Here is a 15,149-nt window from a genome sequence, read left to right as displayed (position 1 = left end):
AAAGCTACTTGAAGAGAAATAAGACACTGAAGCAATAACTAGGCCACATTAACCCATGTGTCCTCTAAAACATGAAGAGTATGAACTAGCATTTAGAAACCAATCATGGGCTAGTTAGATGCAAAATGTTTCACTAATCTGAAAGCTACAAGAGATGCTCTAATCTTTGATTACCCCTGAGGCCATAACAAACTCAGAAAGAAGCATATGAATTGCTGATTATTTTCTATGATGATAGAATCTGAGAAGCTGCTGATAATGTATTTGTGCAGATTGACAGGTCCCTGGCTGTACTACTTCAACTAAATGTGAACCATGTAGTACTGCTCTCATTTCAGGACAAGGCAGAATATACTGGAGTTTTGTGATTTCTCTTTTGGGGAGTACACAACCCTTATATCAGGAGATGGAGACAGTGATCATGAAGTGATCAGTGATCTTGACATTGCAAGATAAATCCTGGCTTTCAGCCACTTTAGCACATGTACCATGATGTGATCACAAAGTATCCTTTCATCATTCAGTACACCTGGATGACAGGAGATAAAGATGGAAGATGGATGACAGGAGATAAAGAATCAGGGGGTTTAGAGAAAGAATGCGTGGTAGAAACCAGCAAGTGTAAAATTCAAGATCATGTTATAATAAACAGACAACAGGGATCACAGTAAAATTAACTTTGATTTCCATTGACTATATACTTGACATACGTATTTTGAATGTAATCAATATGCAAGTTTTTAACCTCTTAAGGCATGTTTAGAGTCATTTTAGTATGCTGAAAAAGAACTCTGCTTAAACAATACCTTCTGGTCCACATCCATCTCAAACTGGAAGTACCAGTTTGGGAAGTTCCTATAATGATGGTTCTTAATTTTTTATAAACAAGAACATTTTCAGTAATAATATCTGATAATTTGATTCAAGCTCTGCATTTCAGATGAGGTATTGAAATGGGGTATTCCATTTGGAACCTGATGCCAGGACAAATGTGATGTCACCTTGGGATCCACTGCTGCAGCATTTCTGACAGAGGGTTTGTCCTTCTATGCAGCAACTCAGGCTCAGACTCTGACAGTCTGATCATGCCTCTGCTGTTCTGACAAAACTACTTGCTACTGATATGAAAAGAGCAGGGAAGACAGCACCTATTCTGCAATCCTCTTTGCTTGGAATCTTTCATCCTGCCCTTACAAGATCCCCTTCTGGCTGATCTGTTGAAACAGAAAAGTTTTATACAGAGGAATAAAGATAGGTATCCAGTGAGTTAGTGCAATCATTCCCCAAATAATTTTTCCTATATAATAAGTCCTAATGAACAAAGACAAATTTAATTGGGGCATGAATTGGCAATTTCTATACATACATCTGCAGGATATTTAGAACTATTGATTTAAAGAGAAGCAAAGGGGAGACAGCTTAAGCTAAATCACACAATTCCATCAAGAAAATAAGATATGACTGGAGTAGGCTTTTCTTTTACAAAATCAGGGTCTGCTCACTGCTTCAGCTGAAAGAACCCCTGGTGGAGAGAAGCTAGGGATCAAAACACTTCCATAAACAAAATGGAAACACTAACGTTTTATCTAGAGAATCACAGATGTTTTCAGAACTGAAAACTGTCAAAGTTAATGTAATAAGAAAGGGTTTACCCTAGATTTTAAATATGTTTCCATAAATAAGAGAAGTTCTTTTGGGAAAAAACTGTAGGGACTGTTTCTTTGAAGATGTTTATAGTTAATACATTTTACCTTGTTTTTCTGCCTTGGTAGTTACTGTATTAAGTTCCCATGCAAAAACTTCCCTTTTTTAAGGCCACTGATGTTAAGTTAGAAACCACCTCCTGGCAAGGTTTAGAAAAATGTTTCTGTCTCTGACAGCCATTGAAAATGCAGGTGGATCCAAAGAAGTTTTGTTTCAGACCAATTCCTTCTGCCACCTTCAATGAACTAGTGCAAGCACAATTAGCACCCCAGGAGGGTTCCCTCAGCCCCTTGGAAGGCAAAGAGATGAAGGGAAGCACACTGGAGGTTTCCCTGTCTGCAGTCCTTGACAAGTCCTCCTATGAATGAAGCGCATGGATTTCCTAATTGATCCATAAAGGAAATGATGGCTTTTTTTGGCTTTTCTAAAATTCACTTCCTGCATAAGATAAAAGATTGTGGCTCTTTGAGTGATGCATATGTTATGGATCAACTGGATTTTGCTTCTTGAACTCAAAATCATCTTCTGGAAAAATTGTTTTAAACACTTTTATATACTATTGCCACCACTTTGGAATGAAAAAGGAAAAAAAAAAGACTACATATACAAAAACCTAGAAATCTACATTTGCAAAGGTTGTGCTAAGTTAGAAATAAAGGAAGTGCATGACAGCTGGCATTCAATGAGCCTGTCAGTAGATAACCATGAATGACTTAGTTTTCCAATGAGTTTTGAAGGCCATTGTGAAAGACTCTTAAGGGAAATCAGTTCTTGCAAGATAAATGGCAAAGTCTACATATTAGAAATAGAAAAGTACTGAACCACTGTTTCTTAAAATACAGAGTTTAAATATGCAATGCCTGTGGTATAGCAGCATAATTTTATATAATTATCAAAACTCCAAGGGAGGAAGTAGACACCAAGTTGGCAATGTTTGCCAATCATCCCAGGTCTAATTTCTAATCAAACCTACAGAAGTTTGGAAAGAAATGACAGTTGGGAATGAGAAACCTGTCAGGAATTAGGCAAATGAAAGGTAACCCAGATAAATATAAACTAGGCAAAACCAGTGTAAATATAAAAATTAATCTGTCTCTAGAGGCTACTGCAACTCTGATATTCAGTAATACCACCAGAAAGCAAATAATGGTTGTTTAACTCTAAAACTACATCTCTGAAGAAAAGTTTCTCTGAGTCATAATGAACTGTTCTGTAAAAAAGCTCACCTAGAAAACCTGTGCATGTGGAAAGTAAACAAATCAGTAACAAACAAAATTCCGGAGAGTATTAGGAAGTGGCTGGAAAATTAATATCAATTGCATCATGTCTAGATATGGTAGTGACACACTGCTTCTTTAGTAATACGGTATCGAGTTTTGAGCCTGCTCTTTTAACATACCTAGTTTTTTTCTAATCTTTTAAATCTTTGTGCAAATGCACATCCTCACATCACCCTGATAAAGGCACACTTTTCACATACATGTTCTGCAATGAATTAACAATGTTTGCTGCTGTTCATACGCTGGGCTGCTGGCACGTGGGAGAAGCTGGTTCACCTGTCACCCCACACCTGCCCCACATCCCCACGGGCTGCAGCACCAGGCCTGGCAGCAGGGTGGATTTGCACAGGATGAGGAGAAATAATGCTGCTGCTGTTCCAATTTCAGACAGACAGTTAGTTTGTGGAAGGAAACACTTGGCAGTGGTTCAGCTGGTGACTGTGTGGTGGTGGTGACACTGCTCCCCTTTCCGCCCCCCCGCAGCCACGGTGACAAGCGCAGTGTGCAGCAGTGCAGGTGACGGTCACCTACAGACACACCGTACCTGCTGACTGGGCAGAAGTGACTCAACAGTTTCCCTCCTCTTGCCATTAGCTTAAACATTTAAGCTAAAATGTGATGGCAAACAAGCATTTTGATAACACTCATTGCCTTTTTATGAGCTGATAAAGAAGTGAGAAGTAAAGAAGGGAGTATTTTTTTAATTGCTGCTCTGATGAACTTGAAGAACCGCAGAAGTATTATTTTGGCAATATTTTTTTTTTGTTTGTTTAAAAAAAAAACCCAAGATGCTTTACCATAAAGTTAAAATAACAAGTTCACATTTTTCATATTGGCTGGCTGTACAGTTTTACACTTTAATGTTAAAATTATGCAGAATTAACAATATCCTCCAGTTGCTTTCCTGGTTGTATTAGACTTAGCTTGATTCACAGCGGTGTAGGATTTAGGTCTTACCTGTCACACCTGTCTGTCCATTAGCTTTTATTTTTTCCTTTTTTACCGCATATAGAAATACACATGTCCAGAGAAATGCTCCAAATAATTTTATCATTTCTCAAATGTTTAGCATAGCATAGGGTTGTTTTTTTCCATATGCAAACACCACCTCAAGAGACCAAGTTAAAAATCAATCAGCCCCATTCACAGTGAGAAGGCTGAACACCACTCCAAGCCTTTCATACAGCGGGAAAAGCCACCACTGTGGCACAGAATAAAAGGGCTCCCTAGAACAATGTAAGCAATGCACTGTTTTAAGGCAGCTTCAGGACTGGATATTAGAACCAGATTGGAAAGCATACACTGAAACTAAATGTGGAAACACCTTTACTTACTGTGTTAAAATTTGGGAAGAATCCAACAGCAGAACTGCTGTCCACAGGGAAGGACATAAAGGGTTTGATATCCAGGGAAGGCTGCATCATCAAGGTAGGTGTGCGCACAAGGGTGGGAAGTGTAGTAGTGCCTGCCAAGAGCAAACAAAACCAGGAATTCATGGTATTCTCCTTTCTGCAACACACAGAGTATAGCTGACACAACTGCCAAGAAAAAAATTATACAGGGGATGATGAAAAGGCTCTGTAGGAGTTAATATCATTAAAAGGAACCTATTTACACACAGTACAGATGAGGCAGAGCACTTCCCTATGGCCATGGATACTCAGAAGCTGAAGAGAAGACATATGGTATATAAATCACACTGGCAGGTAGAATAAATCCTTTCTGCAGCTACAAAATTCTACTTGTGCCAAAAAGGCCAGGATGGGTGCCCACGAAAATCAGCTGCTTTTGCAATTCATGGTTGCCTACTAGATCAGCCAGCACAGACAATACATATATGCTGAAATCCAGAGGTTTGTTTCCAAATAGTGATCTGCATGTTATTTTTTCCCCTCTTCTGACTAACTATCAGGTGCTACACAAACAACATTTCATTGAACATGTAAAAATTTGCCTTTTTTACAGTGCAAGGCAAATATTAGAAAACAGCCAACAATTAAATACTCAGCTAGCATACAGATGAACACAATTCTTTACAATGCAATGCTATTTCATAAATTGGAGCTCTCCAAACTAAAGTTTTCTAGAAATCTACATGCTGAATTTTTTTCTGTATACACTTAAGAATCATTGCCCAACAAGATCCCAAAGGAATGGTCAGGCACAGATGTCCAAATATTCATTTTAAACTAGCTATCTACTCTAGTCACACAAGAAGTGTGCCTAGCACACAGCTCCCAGCTATGCCTGTGGGAGTATATTTTTCCCCTGAAACCATACAAAATAGATTTCAAATAAAATTTCCCTCATTGAAATACAAAATGAAAAAAAAACCCAAAAAACAAAAAACAAAAAAACAGAACCAAAACCACAAACCAGAAAAACCCTCTGTGTCTCCTTCCTGGATTGAATAAATAATTCAACACCTACAGGAGCAGGCAGTGGAACATAAGTGTCCCACACCTCTAAAGGAGGGTGAGTCATTGTGTCTCTCCTACCTCTGTCACAATTTCTCCATAATTACCTCCTCCTCCCACTCATCAGTGGCCAGCAGCTGGGAGCATAACAGGCCTCCTAGGAGCTTCCCTTGTCTCAAGCACAGCTTACACAATACCTGAGCTTTTTCTCAGAGAAGACATCTGAGCTTTTCTAGCCCAGCCAGGAAGGGGATGGGCAGGAGGTAAGGGGAGGGGGACTGAGAGCGAGCTAGAAGGAGGGGGGTAGAGAAGTAAACAAGCAATTTTCCTTCTCTCCTCCCATAAAACCAAATCATTTGTGTCCACTTGCAAAATGCCAGGCAGTCCGTATGTGCTGAGTGAGCACCAGTCTTCCATTAAGGGATCTCCCTTTCTGCCTGTTAAGTACACACAAAACTGAAGGCAAAGGAGAGATTTTCCTCCTTTTCACTGTCCTCTCTCCACAGTCACAATTTCAAGTCCATCTTATAGTATCCAAGAGGAAAGCTAAGTTCAGAAGCCAGATGGGGGGGCTTCATGGATTTTTTGGATGAACACTTATAATTAGCCCTGAGCTCCATTTTTGTTGATGCTGGAGAGACAGTCATTTTGATCTCAGCTGCAGCATAGTAAACATTATATTATGGTCTAGCACATGAATAGCAGGCTGTAATCTATTCTCTGTTTCTTCTATAGGAAAAGAATCATGATTGCACAAAGATGGGTCAACGACAGCCATGCAAAGAGAATGTTTCATACCCAACAGAGCTGCACTACTTGAAAGGAAAAATATGCATGAGAAACTGTCCCAGAATATTTTCTCCCTTCTTCTATCCCAATACTTTCATAAATGTCAAGTTTGTTCCTGCATAAGCCCGTGAGACTAATTGACAGTTGTGCCTAATTAACTGTACGTCAAAGCTTATTCAAGTGAAGTCACAAACGTCAAAAAGCTAAAGGCTAACATGCCTATAGTTTCTTATTCATATCCATAATGGAAAAGATGAATCAATAGGAAAGCAGTGTGTCAGAGAAACTATCCAAAGAAACTATCTTCAACTGCAAAAATTATGATTATTTCTACTAGCTGGTTCTGAAACAGTAGATTTACATAATTTGGATTTCAGAGTTGCATTCAAACAGGAACTATGTTGTATTGAATTACCTAAAGGGCCATCATCAATCTAACTTCTGCAAGTTTCTCTTTGAAGTTCATAAGCAATTAAAGATCTGTGAAGTTAAAGAAGACCTATCCTCTCTTTACATAAATGTACTTCAATGAAGCTATGGTTACATATTCTAACCCAATTTTACAGAAAAAAACTCCAACAGAATAGACTTAGATTGTGACTGACATTTGAAATCAAAGTTAATTTTCTGATACTGTCCTTATTCAATGTATAGAAAGCATGTGGCATAAAATCTTTAAGGCATCCTACTGAAAAAAATGCAACCTTCTTTGTACTCCTTGGTTGAGCACAGAATCTTTCATGTGAAAAAGACATCTGAAATCTCTCTCTAGTTTTGCAGTCCATGTTTTTTCTGCTGCCTGAGTAATTTATAACCAGGAGACTAAATTACGTCTGGAGCCCACACAGAAAATAAAATATATACACCTGCCAGACTAATTAGTGAAGGCATTAATCATAAAAAATACGTTTGTTTTGTTCGCCAATTTACTACTTCAACAATTGCCAGTCAAATATCGATAACCCTGTTGGACTGAAGTTTGGCTTTTAGACTCACCCCTGAAAGCCTCTGAAGGAATTATCTTGTCAAGGTGGCCTAAATTACAAGTAGAAGCACTTTGTGGAAAAATCATCAAATCAAATGCAATGGGCAGTTTTGCCCTGGCATTTCTCCCAATGGTCAAATAGATTCTTACCACCACTCCACCAAATCTTTATCCAGACCTGAACTAAGCAGGAATATTGGCATAAAAAATGTGTTGCTGACAAGCTTCATTATCATTATCTTTCATTAATTTAACAGATGTTTATAATTTCAGTAGCATTTTAATGGTAAAGAGAACTTACCATGTCAAGAACAGATTGTTTTAAACTACCTGTAAACCTTTACAAGAAAGAGCAGTTATATTTATTCCAAAGGCATTTGCTTATTTTAGCTTCATACTTGTTAAACAGTGTTTTATAAATCCAATTTTGACTCCCACAGCAGGAGTTATCTAAGTACTGGGAATGCATGCTGTGGACAGACTTTGCAACAGGCACTGATCCTCACTGGTCCCTTTTACTCTTGTCAAAGAGGAGGAAAAGAGGTTTTCAGATGACCCAAAATGTCTCATTTTTTAAAAAGTTTTTCTTCTTCCTACACACATTTATCTGAACAAACAAGTCCCTGTGTAACAGGTGCTGCTCCTCTTTGGCCATGTACGCATGGCTTTGCATACACTGCAATGCAGTGTGTACATGGCCAAAGCTTGCTTCATTGGCCCTGGGGACTCTGATGTTTCTACAGAAGTTAGGAAAGGTTGTAATCTTTACCCAAATTTAATCAGCCTCTAACAAGGTGCAATGGATTAAGCAGTGCAAGTGATATTTTTGGGGGGCAAAAGGTCTTTTGTCTGTCACTCCTGTGGCAAGACTTGTCCCCAGGGCCAATGAAGCAAGCTTTAGCCTGTTGCCAACAAGGGGACAGGCAACACAGGGGCTTGAAGAATCTCTACCAACATCCCCACTTTTCCAGCTTCACAGAAAAAAAACAGAATTCCAGACTAGCAAGACTGCAGTTTTGGCAGAGGGAATCACAGTTAACCTTGGCCACAGTAAACAGTCACCGGTCCTCTTCTTTAAGCAAAAGTGGCTCCAAGAAAATCACCAATTCTGTGATTTTCTCACCAAATGCTTTTCTTTGTCACTGAAAAACACAAAAAAGTGTAATGCCTGCTCATTAATTCCTCAGATTTGGGTCATTATTAGACCCCTATACAAAAACCCTCCAATTCAATCACAGAACATGCTCATAATAAAAGACATTCATGAATCATTTCAGCTTACTTAAATAAATGAATCATGTTTCAGACTTGAAAGCATTCTCTTCCAACATCTTCATTAAAGGCAACTATAGAGAAATCTAAAGCCATACTCAAGTCTCTCCTGTTTTCCTGTTACCTAAAGATAGTACTATAATATTTTAATCCTCCTATCAAAGGAAGCAATCCACACTCAGAGCAAGAGAATAGAAGCATAAACACTCTCAGGACTGAATAAAAGTATTTGAGTGACAAATTTCTATGCATTGGGCAATCTACATCCACCTTAACCTCTACATTTAGTATATCAAAATCATATATATGGACAAATAATGATGTCTACTGGGGAGAGGGGGGAGTTCAGAGGGACAAGATTGAGACAAAACAATAGGAAACTGGAATTTCAGTATTTTAGAGACAAATATGTTAGAAAATTCATTTTAAAAAAATCTTATTCTTCTTGCAGTTGAAAGTTGAAAAATCTTATTCTTCTTGCAGCCTTTCTAATAGTTTTCAATAACAACTGGAATCCCCAAAGGTTTTTTATGGAAGATACCAGAACAGATGGAGTAGGAAGTGAAGTCCAATAATTAGAAGTGGAACAGATTATCTTGCATTTTCCCTAAATAACTGCATCACAATTCCCTGCCCATAACACCAGGAAGAGCTCTGTCCTTCCTGTAGTTGCAGGACGTGTGACTCACGCTGCTGTCCCCTCCCTCATGCAGTTGTCTCTCCTGTGGCTCAGGACCTGCACACCTGCACGGGAAGCAGCAGAGCTTACAGCAGTTTTGCTTCACTGTTTATTTCACACATTTCTTCTCAGCATTTTCATTCCCAAGCCAAAGAACGCCACAAGCACTGTACTGCTATCAAAGCAAGTTTGTTAGCACTGGCTCCTTGTCAAGTCTAAGCAATTAAATAAATTACAAAACATCCTTTACTATATTTAGAAGAAACATGCTGGCTGGAGTACAATTGCAATTTGTTATTATCTGTAGATACTATGGAAATATTTGCCATTAGTTTCTTAAAAGAGATCATTCTCTAGACTTCTAAAGCAACCCAGACTGTTTGTTTGACTGAAAAATAGAGTGCCATGTCAAGGCTTAACATGATCAAGCTCAGAAAGCCGGATTTTTTCTAATAAACCAGTAACAACTATTAATAAATGCAATGCTCTGGTCTACATTAAGATCAGCTGAATTTTTGCAGTCTATCCCTATTTCTTTTTCTCAGAATCCTCTGGATGGGTCAAGCTTCTCCCCCTGGTCTCCACAGACTGAGTGAGCAGCATTACCCCCTCCTCTGTTCTTATCTGCTTCTAGAAGACATTTCTTTGGACTTGTTTTCACTTTGAAGTTTTCCAAGTATAAAAGAAAAAACAGCTGCATCTTTTTCAGCTCTCTGTTCTCCTGCCATCTGGACTAATGGAGATCTTTCTGAAATCGTTAGCATCCTTTTACTTGTTTTATTTAAACCAGCCCCCACCCTTGCCTTTTGTACTGTCCCAACCCAAATGCAATGAAAGAAGGTGTTTGCTGTGCTGCTGTCACCCTTGATTGAAAACACATCAGGTAACAACTATTGAAGGCACACTATTGTCCAGAGCATGGTGCAACTCCTGTAACAGTCTCCACTGTTTTCCTCAGTGCATGTGCTTTGGTGCTGAGCACCGAGACTGTGATGGTCCCAGGAATAAGCACTGCACTCTCTTCCCTTCTGGTTCAGGGAACAGAAGTTTTCTTACAAACTGAAGCTTCCCTGATAAAGAACGGGAGCAAAAGAGCCCAACACATATTACCTTGAAAGTTTCATAATTTGGAGAAAAGGCCTTAATTTCAGTTAGTTTTTTAGCATCTGTTATCCCTTCAACTCCCACATAACCCAATTTTTCTCAAAATCCAACTCCTGCCCATGAGCAGGAGCACAGGCTTTCTTTCAGGAGGTACTGAGCTGCTACCCGCAAAAACCAAACCTGTCTGTCACCAGGAATGCTGCTGAGGGAATCCTTTGTTGTTTGTTGGACAAACAGATCTATGTTGCAGCTGGCTTCTTGCTCCTTATTCCCCTTCAATATGCCAACCCCCCAGCTCAGTAGTGCTGTGCACAAAGGTAAGAGGGGTCTAGATCAATACATCCTCACAGATGTGTCTAATCCCTTAACCACCCACAGCTTCCAACGCTCTTGAACGTCATCACAGCTCCGAGAATTTCATGCCTCATTTGCTTTTCCTGCTTAATACACAATCTCCTATACAAAATACAGTTACCCAAGTTGCTTCTTGTTTTCTAAGTTTTTCTATTGATATTGCCCTGTAAGTATCCTTTATATAAAAGATTGCTGCAAGAACTAATTTAGGTTATTCGAAGAGGCCTCTTGAAAATATTGGCAACAAAAACCCAGGTCTCCACGAAATGAAATCTATTTTCCTTCCAATTACAATTCTCAAATTACCAGAAATTTCAAAAGAAGTTCACTCCACCCCTTTTCTACCCAAACCATCACAACACCAGTCACAATCTTCCCCTTGCCATCATTTCCATAGCTAGGCATATGCTTTTAAAACCACCATCCTTCTGCTTATAAATAAAAAAAAAAATTATACAGGGAAGAAAGGAAGATTTAGAAACCTTTATGATATTGTCCATATAGTCTACACATGTTCCACATTGAACTGAATTGCTCTGCCACAGCATAGGCCATGCAGCACACAAGCACCTGTCCAAAGGAGATCAAACACATACAAGTTTTTTCTAGCTGTTGCCCCTAACTAAAGCAACAAGAACATCTTCATCAGATTTCCTGGAGGATTTCAATTCCTCCTAATCAGATGACATACTACATCTACTTCTTTTAGAGCCCACACTCTTGAACATCTTCAGCAAGGGGCAAGCCAGAGCTCAAGCTTTACAAGTTACCAGTGCATCCTGTAGCACCACACCTGGAAACAAACAGTGCAGGGAGCTCACTCCACAGATGAGAGCAGGAGCTAGGCTTAGCACTTCTCTCACCTAACAACACAAAGAAAGGCACTTGAACCTGCCTGTGGAAAGAGCACAAGAGTTCTGTAGGTCATTCACCAAAGGAAGGCAAGTGCTACAAATTTACCAGTGCCTTACAATATTCAGAAGCTTCATATGTTTTTGCTGTGACCCCACAATCATGAATGATTTTAGCAAGCCAAAAGGTATAATAAAATACAGACCATGTAGTCCTGTAAAGGCTTCCCAGTATTAATCAGTGCCATGGTGCTTACTTAAGTCACTAAGGGTATAATCCACCACCTCTGCAGCACTTCAACATATACATATACACATATAAACAAACAGCTTAAGACTCAGAGGTAAATAATAATTTCATTTCAACATGGTGCTTTTGTGACTTTGGGTGCTGTGAAATAGTGAGCAGCTATCAAGCCTGAACAAACCTGGGCTGTTGTAATTGTGTGTTTAGCTTTGATGATCTGTGAGAAAAGCACACTGTATGCCTGAAATGTACCCCTTGATTCTTGGGGCTGTCCTGTGCAGGAGCTGGAGCTGGACTTTGAAGATCCCTGTGGGTCTCTTCCTACTCAGAATAATCTGTGATTATGTGAGTATTTGCAACTTGACCCTGGAAGAAGGGCAGCCTGCTATTTGACATGAAAATATAACCTAAAAGACTAATAAACTGAATTTCACTGGCTTTTTCCCTGCTATTCTTAGAATTAAACTTAAAAGGGTTACTAGCTAGCTGTCTGCTACAGAGCTGCATTTAAAATAACTTCTGGAGGAAGAAAGAAACAAAAAAATGAAAAGAAATAGTGTCTGAAATTTTTGAAGAGCTCATAAAAGGGGACCTCGGAGCATAGGGTTACAGCCAGCATGGGGTCATGGCATTCAGAAGATCAAAGTCCACAAATCCTGTCTCTCTTGAATTAAGGTGCACTGCTTTACTTATTCTCAAAGTCAGCATTGATGAATAAGTAAGAACTTGAAAATTTATAAAACTAAAATAGATGCTGTCTACCCTCTATTTATAAAGGGAGAAGAAAGACAGTAGATTTCAAATTAACAGATCTGCTAGCCCAGACTGCTGCATTTGTGATGTTATTGAACATTAATGAAACACCAGTACCTGACTAAAAATGTTATTTTGACTTGGGGTGCAGCAGTGCTCCAGCCCTGCCAAGGCTGGGTCATAAAGACTTTTGATGCAAAGAATGTATGACATGAACTTTGGCAACTCTACCCTCAGCTTACCTTCAGAAAGGGAGAAGGAAAAAAAAATGAAAAAGAAGCAGGTAAGAGAATGTTTCTTTTAAGTTAAATTGAGATTGGACCAAATAAGAATTTTTTTACTCAAACACTTGAACTGAACAGTGCTTCAAATAATATAAGCCTTTAAAAATGGCTTCTTTTTTCTTCTAGTTTCCCAGAGACTAATTAATATCACTTTAATATGATTCATTTCAAAAACTAAATGTAATTAATCGAACAGTATGCTAAAAATAAAGACAAATAAAGAGAAGTTGAAAGCATTTTTTGAAAATGTGCTGTGCAGCCTGCCTCTCCTTTCCATGATGACACCAGGACAGGCTGGGCAGCCTCACTGCTCCTCTTCTCCTAACACTCCCCATGAGGCAGCACAGGGAATCAGACCAGCTGTAAACAAACACAAACCAACAAAAGAGAAACTTGCCTTCAAGCAGCCCAGTCAGCTGGTCGAGCTGAAGTCATCGTTGGGAAACAGAGAGTACCAAGTTGGTGGCAGCAAAAAAGAAAAATTTTGTTGAGCACTGATGTATCTTATTGTCATCCAGACTCATCTGAACTAGCCCTCATCTTCCCTGCAGCATAACAGTCAAATTTCATGCCTGCCACTTTGTGTTTCTGGCTATTTCTCTCAGGATGGTGTCTGTTTAAGCTGCCAACATGGCAGTGTTAACTCAAGTTCACCTTATGAACACAGCAATCCAGTCCTGCATTCCAGAATAGGGATTCCTGCTCGTGTGTTGCATTGGTTATTACTCAGCTCCTGATTTCCTTTATATACTTTGGCATAATTCATTTTGCCTTTTCTTCAAAAGAAAGATAACCTATTAGTTCTTAAAGTTAGTCTATTTTTTCTTCTCTTTTAAAATTACTGTGACCCCATCAGCTTTCTCACTGTTCTGGAACCTCTTATACAAGGACCACAGATCTATATTTTCATCCATGGTGTATTTTCATCTTTGTGGTGAGTCTGTCAGAGCCAGTGCTTTGAAGATTCTGGTTCATTGATACACTCTGACATGTTCTTGCAGGCTTTTTTTGTTTATATTGGCTACTGTCACATGAACATAACTGATCTTTCTGACAAAAAGTAATTACAAACTGGCTCCATGCAACCCAAACTTTTGGTTTTATCTGACTCTCACGATAACAATCCAAATTTTAATTTGGTATACTGTAAGTATTGTAAGTGCACTTAGAGATTTCTTTATGTTTGATGCTTCTTTCAGTCTCATTTTATTTTCTATTTTTTTTCCTACAGATTCATGTTGCTCTTTCTTCACCATTCTTAGCAATTTAAACCCTTTTCCATTTCCTACCCCCACATACAGCTCTCTTGCTTGAGTCTGTAAGAAATTTTTTTTGTTTAGCCAAATTAGTCTTGCCACATTTCCTGACTTGCCTCTGCCATGAGATGGTTTGCAGCTGCATTCTTTTTAGGGTTTCTTTAGAAGAACTTTCAAACCCTTACAGTATGCTTGATAAAAATAAATGTCCTGATAAGGATATCTTACAGAAAAAAACTCAATCCTCTTTTCAGAACTGCTTTCACTACTAGTTGTTTGGTGTGTTATCATGTTGCAACATTTTGCTGCATAATTAAAAAACCAGGCAAAATGGCTATTCTGTCAGTTTTTCTTCTACTAAAAAGCAGCTCCTCCTCAGTTCTAATAAATAATGCTTTTCCCTATCTTAAAAATAACTGTAAGATTTCACTCTAATTTTAAAAGCAATAATCAATACTTCATATACAGTATCCTAAATGCGAGTTTAAAGATGAACCTAAGCATCAGAAAGATTCTAGCTTACCTCCTGGAACAGGTAGTGTATTTCCCTTTCACTTTTAAATCCCTGGTTATATACTGCGGTAAATAATGGAGCATGTAATTCTGAGTAGTGAGGAAGAAACAATGAGCCCTTCATTTTTTTTTTGTCCCTGTTCTGATGCCTGATTTAAGAATGTGCTTAAATTCCCAATCACTGGACTTTAAATTCACATTCAAACATTCTTATTAATTCTCAAGAGTACCACACATCTCTAACCTCACTTCATACTTTTGATTGGCAAGACTGAAGAGAGGATTTTCTGACTGAAAGGCAGTGCACACTTAACAGAAAGCATATGGTTTGAAATATGACTTTGTATTTCTAAAATATTCAAAACTTAACAATGAGAGTTGAAACTATATAATTCAAAGAAAGGGTGTTTTGGTTTTGTGAAGTGGAAAGAAAAGGCAAAAAGCACAAAGGAGGAAAAATACTGCTGTTGCAAAGGTGTGGCTTCCACCCCCAGTGATGTTTCTAGTAGCTATAATACCACTCCCAGCAAAAGGGAAAGCAAAAACACTGAAATGCTACCCAGATTCTTGGAGAAAGAATTATTCATGTAAGATTTTGAAGTCACAGTTGAAGGCATTTGATGAGTATATGGTTAGACACAAAGAAATATTTTAAATACTT

The 15,149-nt window shown here is 38.6% G+C and overlaps 1 protein-coding gene across 3 annotated transcripts in view; it reads right to left on the bottom strand.

The window, feature by feature from the left end:
- Positions 1 to 15,149, bottom strand: part of ZNF385B (zinc finger protein 385B) — a 148,710-nt gene that overhangs the window by 48,559 nt on the left and 85,002 nt on the right. For 2 of the 3 annotated variants that reach the window (XM_066553364.1, XM_066553365.1), the window contains one exon: positions 4,319 to 4,449. The exons of the other annotated variant lie outside the window; for it this stretch is intronic. In XM_066553364.1, coding sequence (XP_066409461.1) covers positions 4,319 to 4,449 — 131 coding nt within the window. The remainder of the gene's footprint in view (positions 1 to 4,318; positions 4,450 to 15,149) is intronic. 3 annotated transcript variants of the gene reach the window in all.

Source organism: Molothrus aeneus, chromosome 7 (assembly GCF_037042795.1).
Source record: "Molothrus aeneus isolate 106 chromosome 7, BPBGC_Maene_1.0, whole genome shotgun sequence".
NCBI lineage: Eukaryota > Metazoa > Chordata > Aves > Passeriformes > Icteridae > Molothrus > Molothrus aeneus.
Note: the sequence above shows the minus strand (reverse complement) of the source record. Positions and strands in the feature narration are given on the sequence as shown.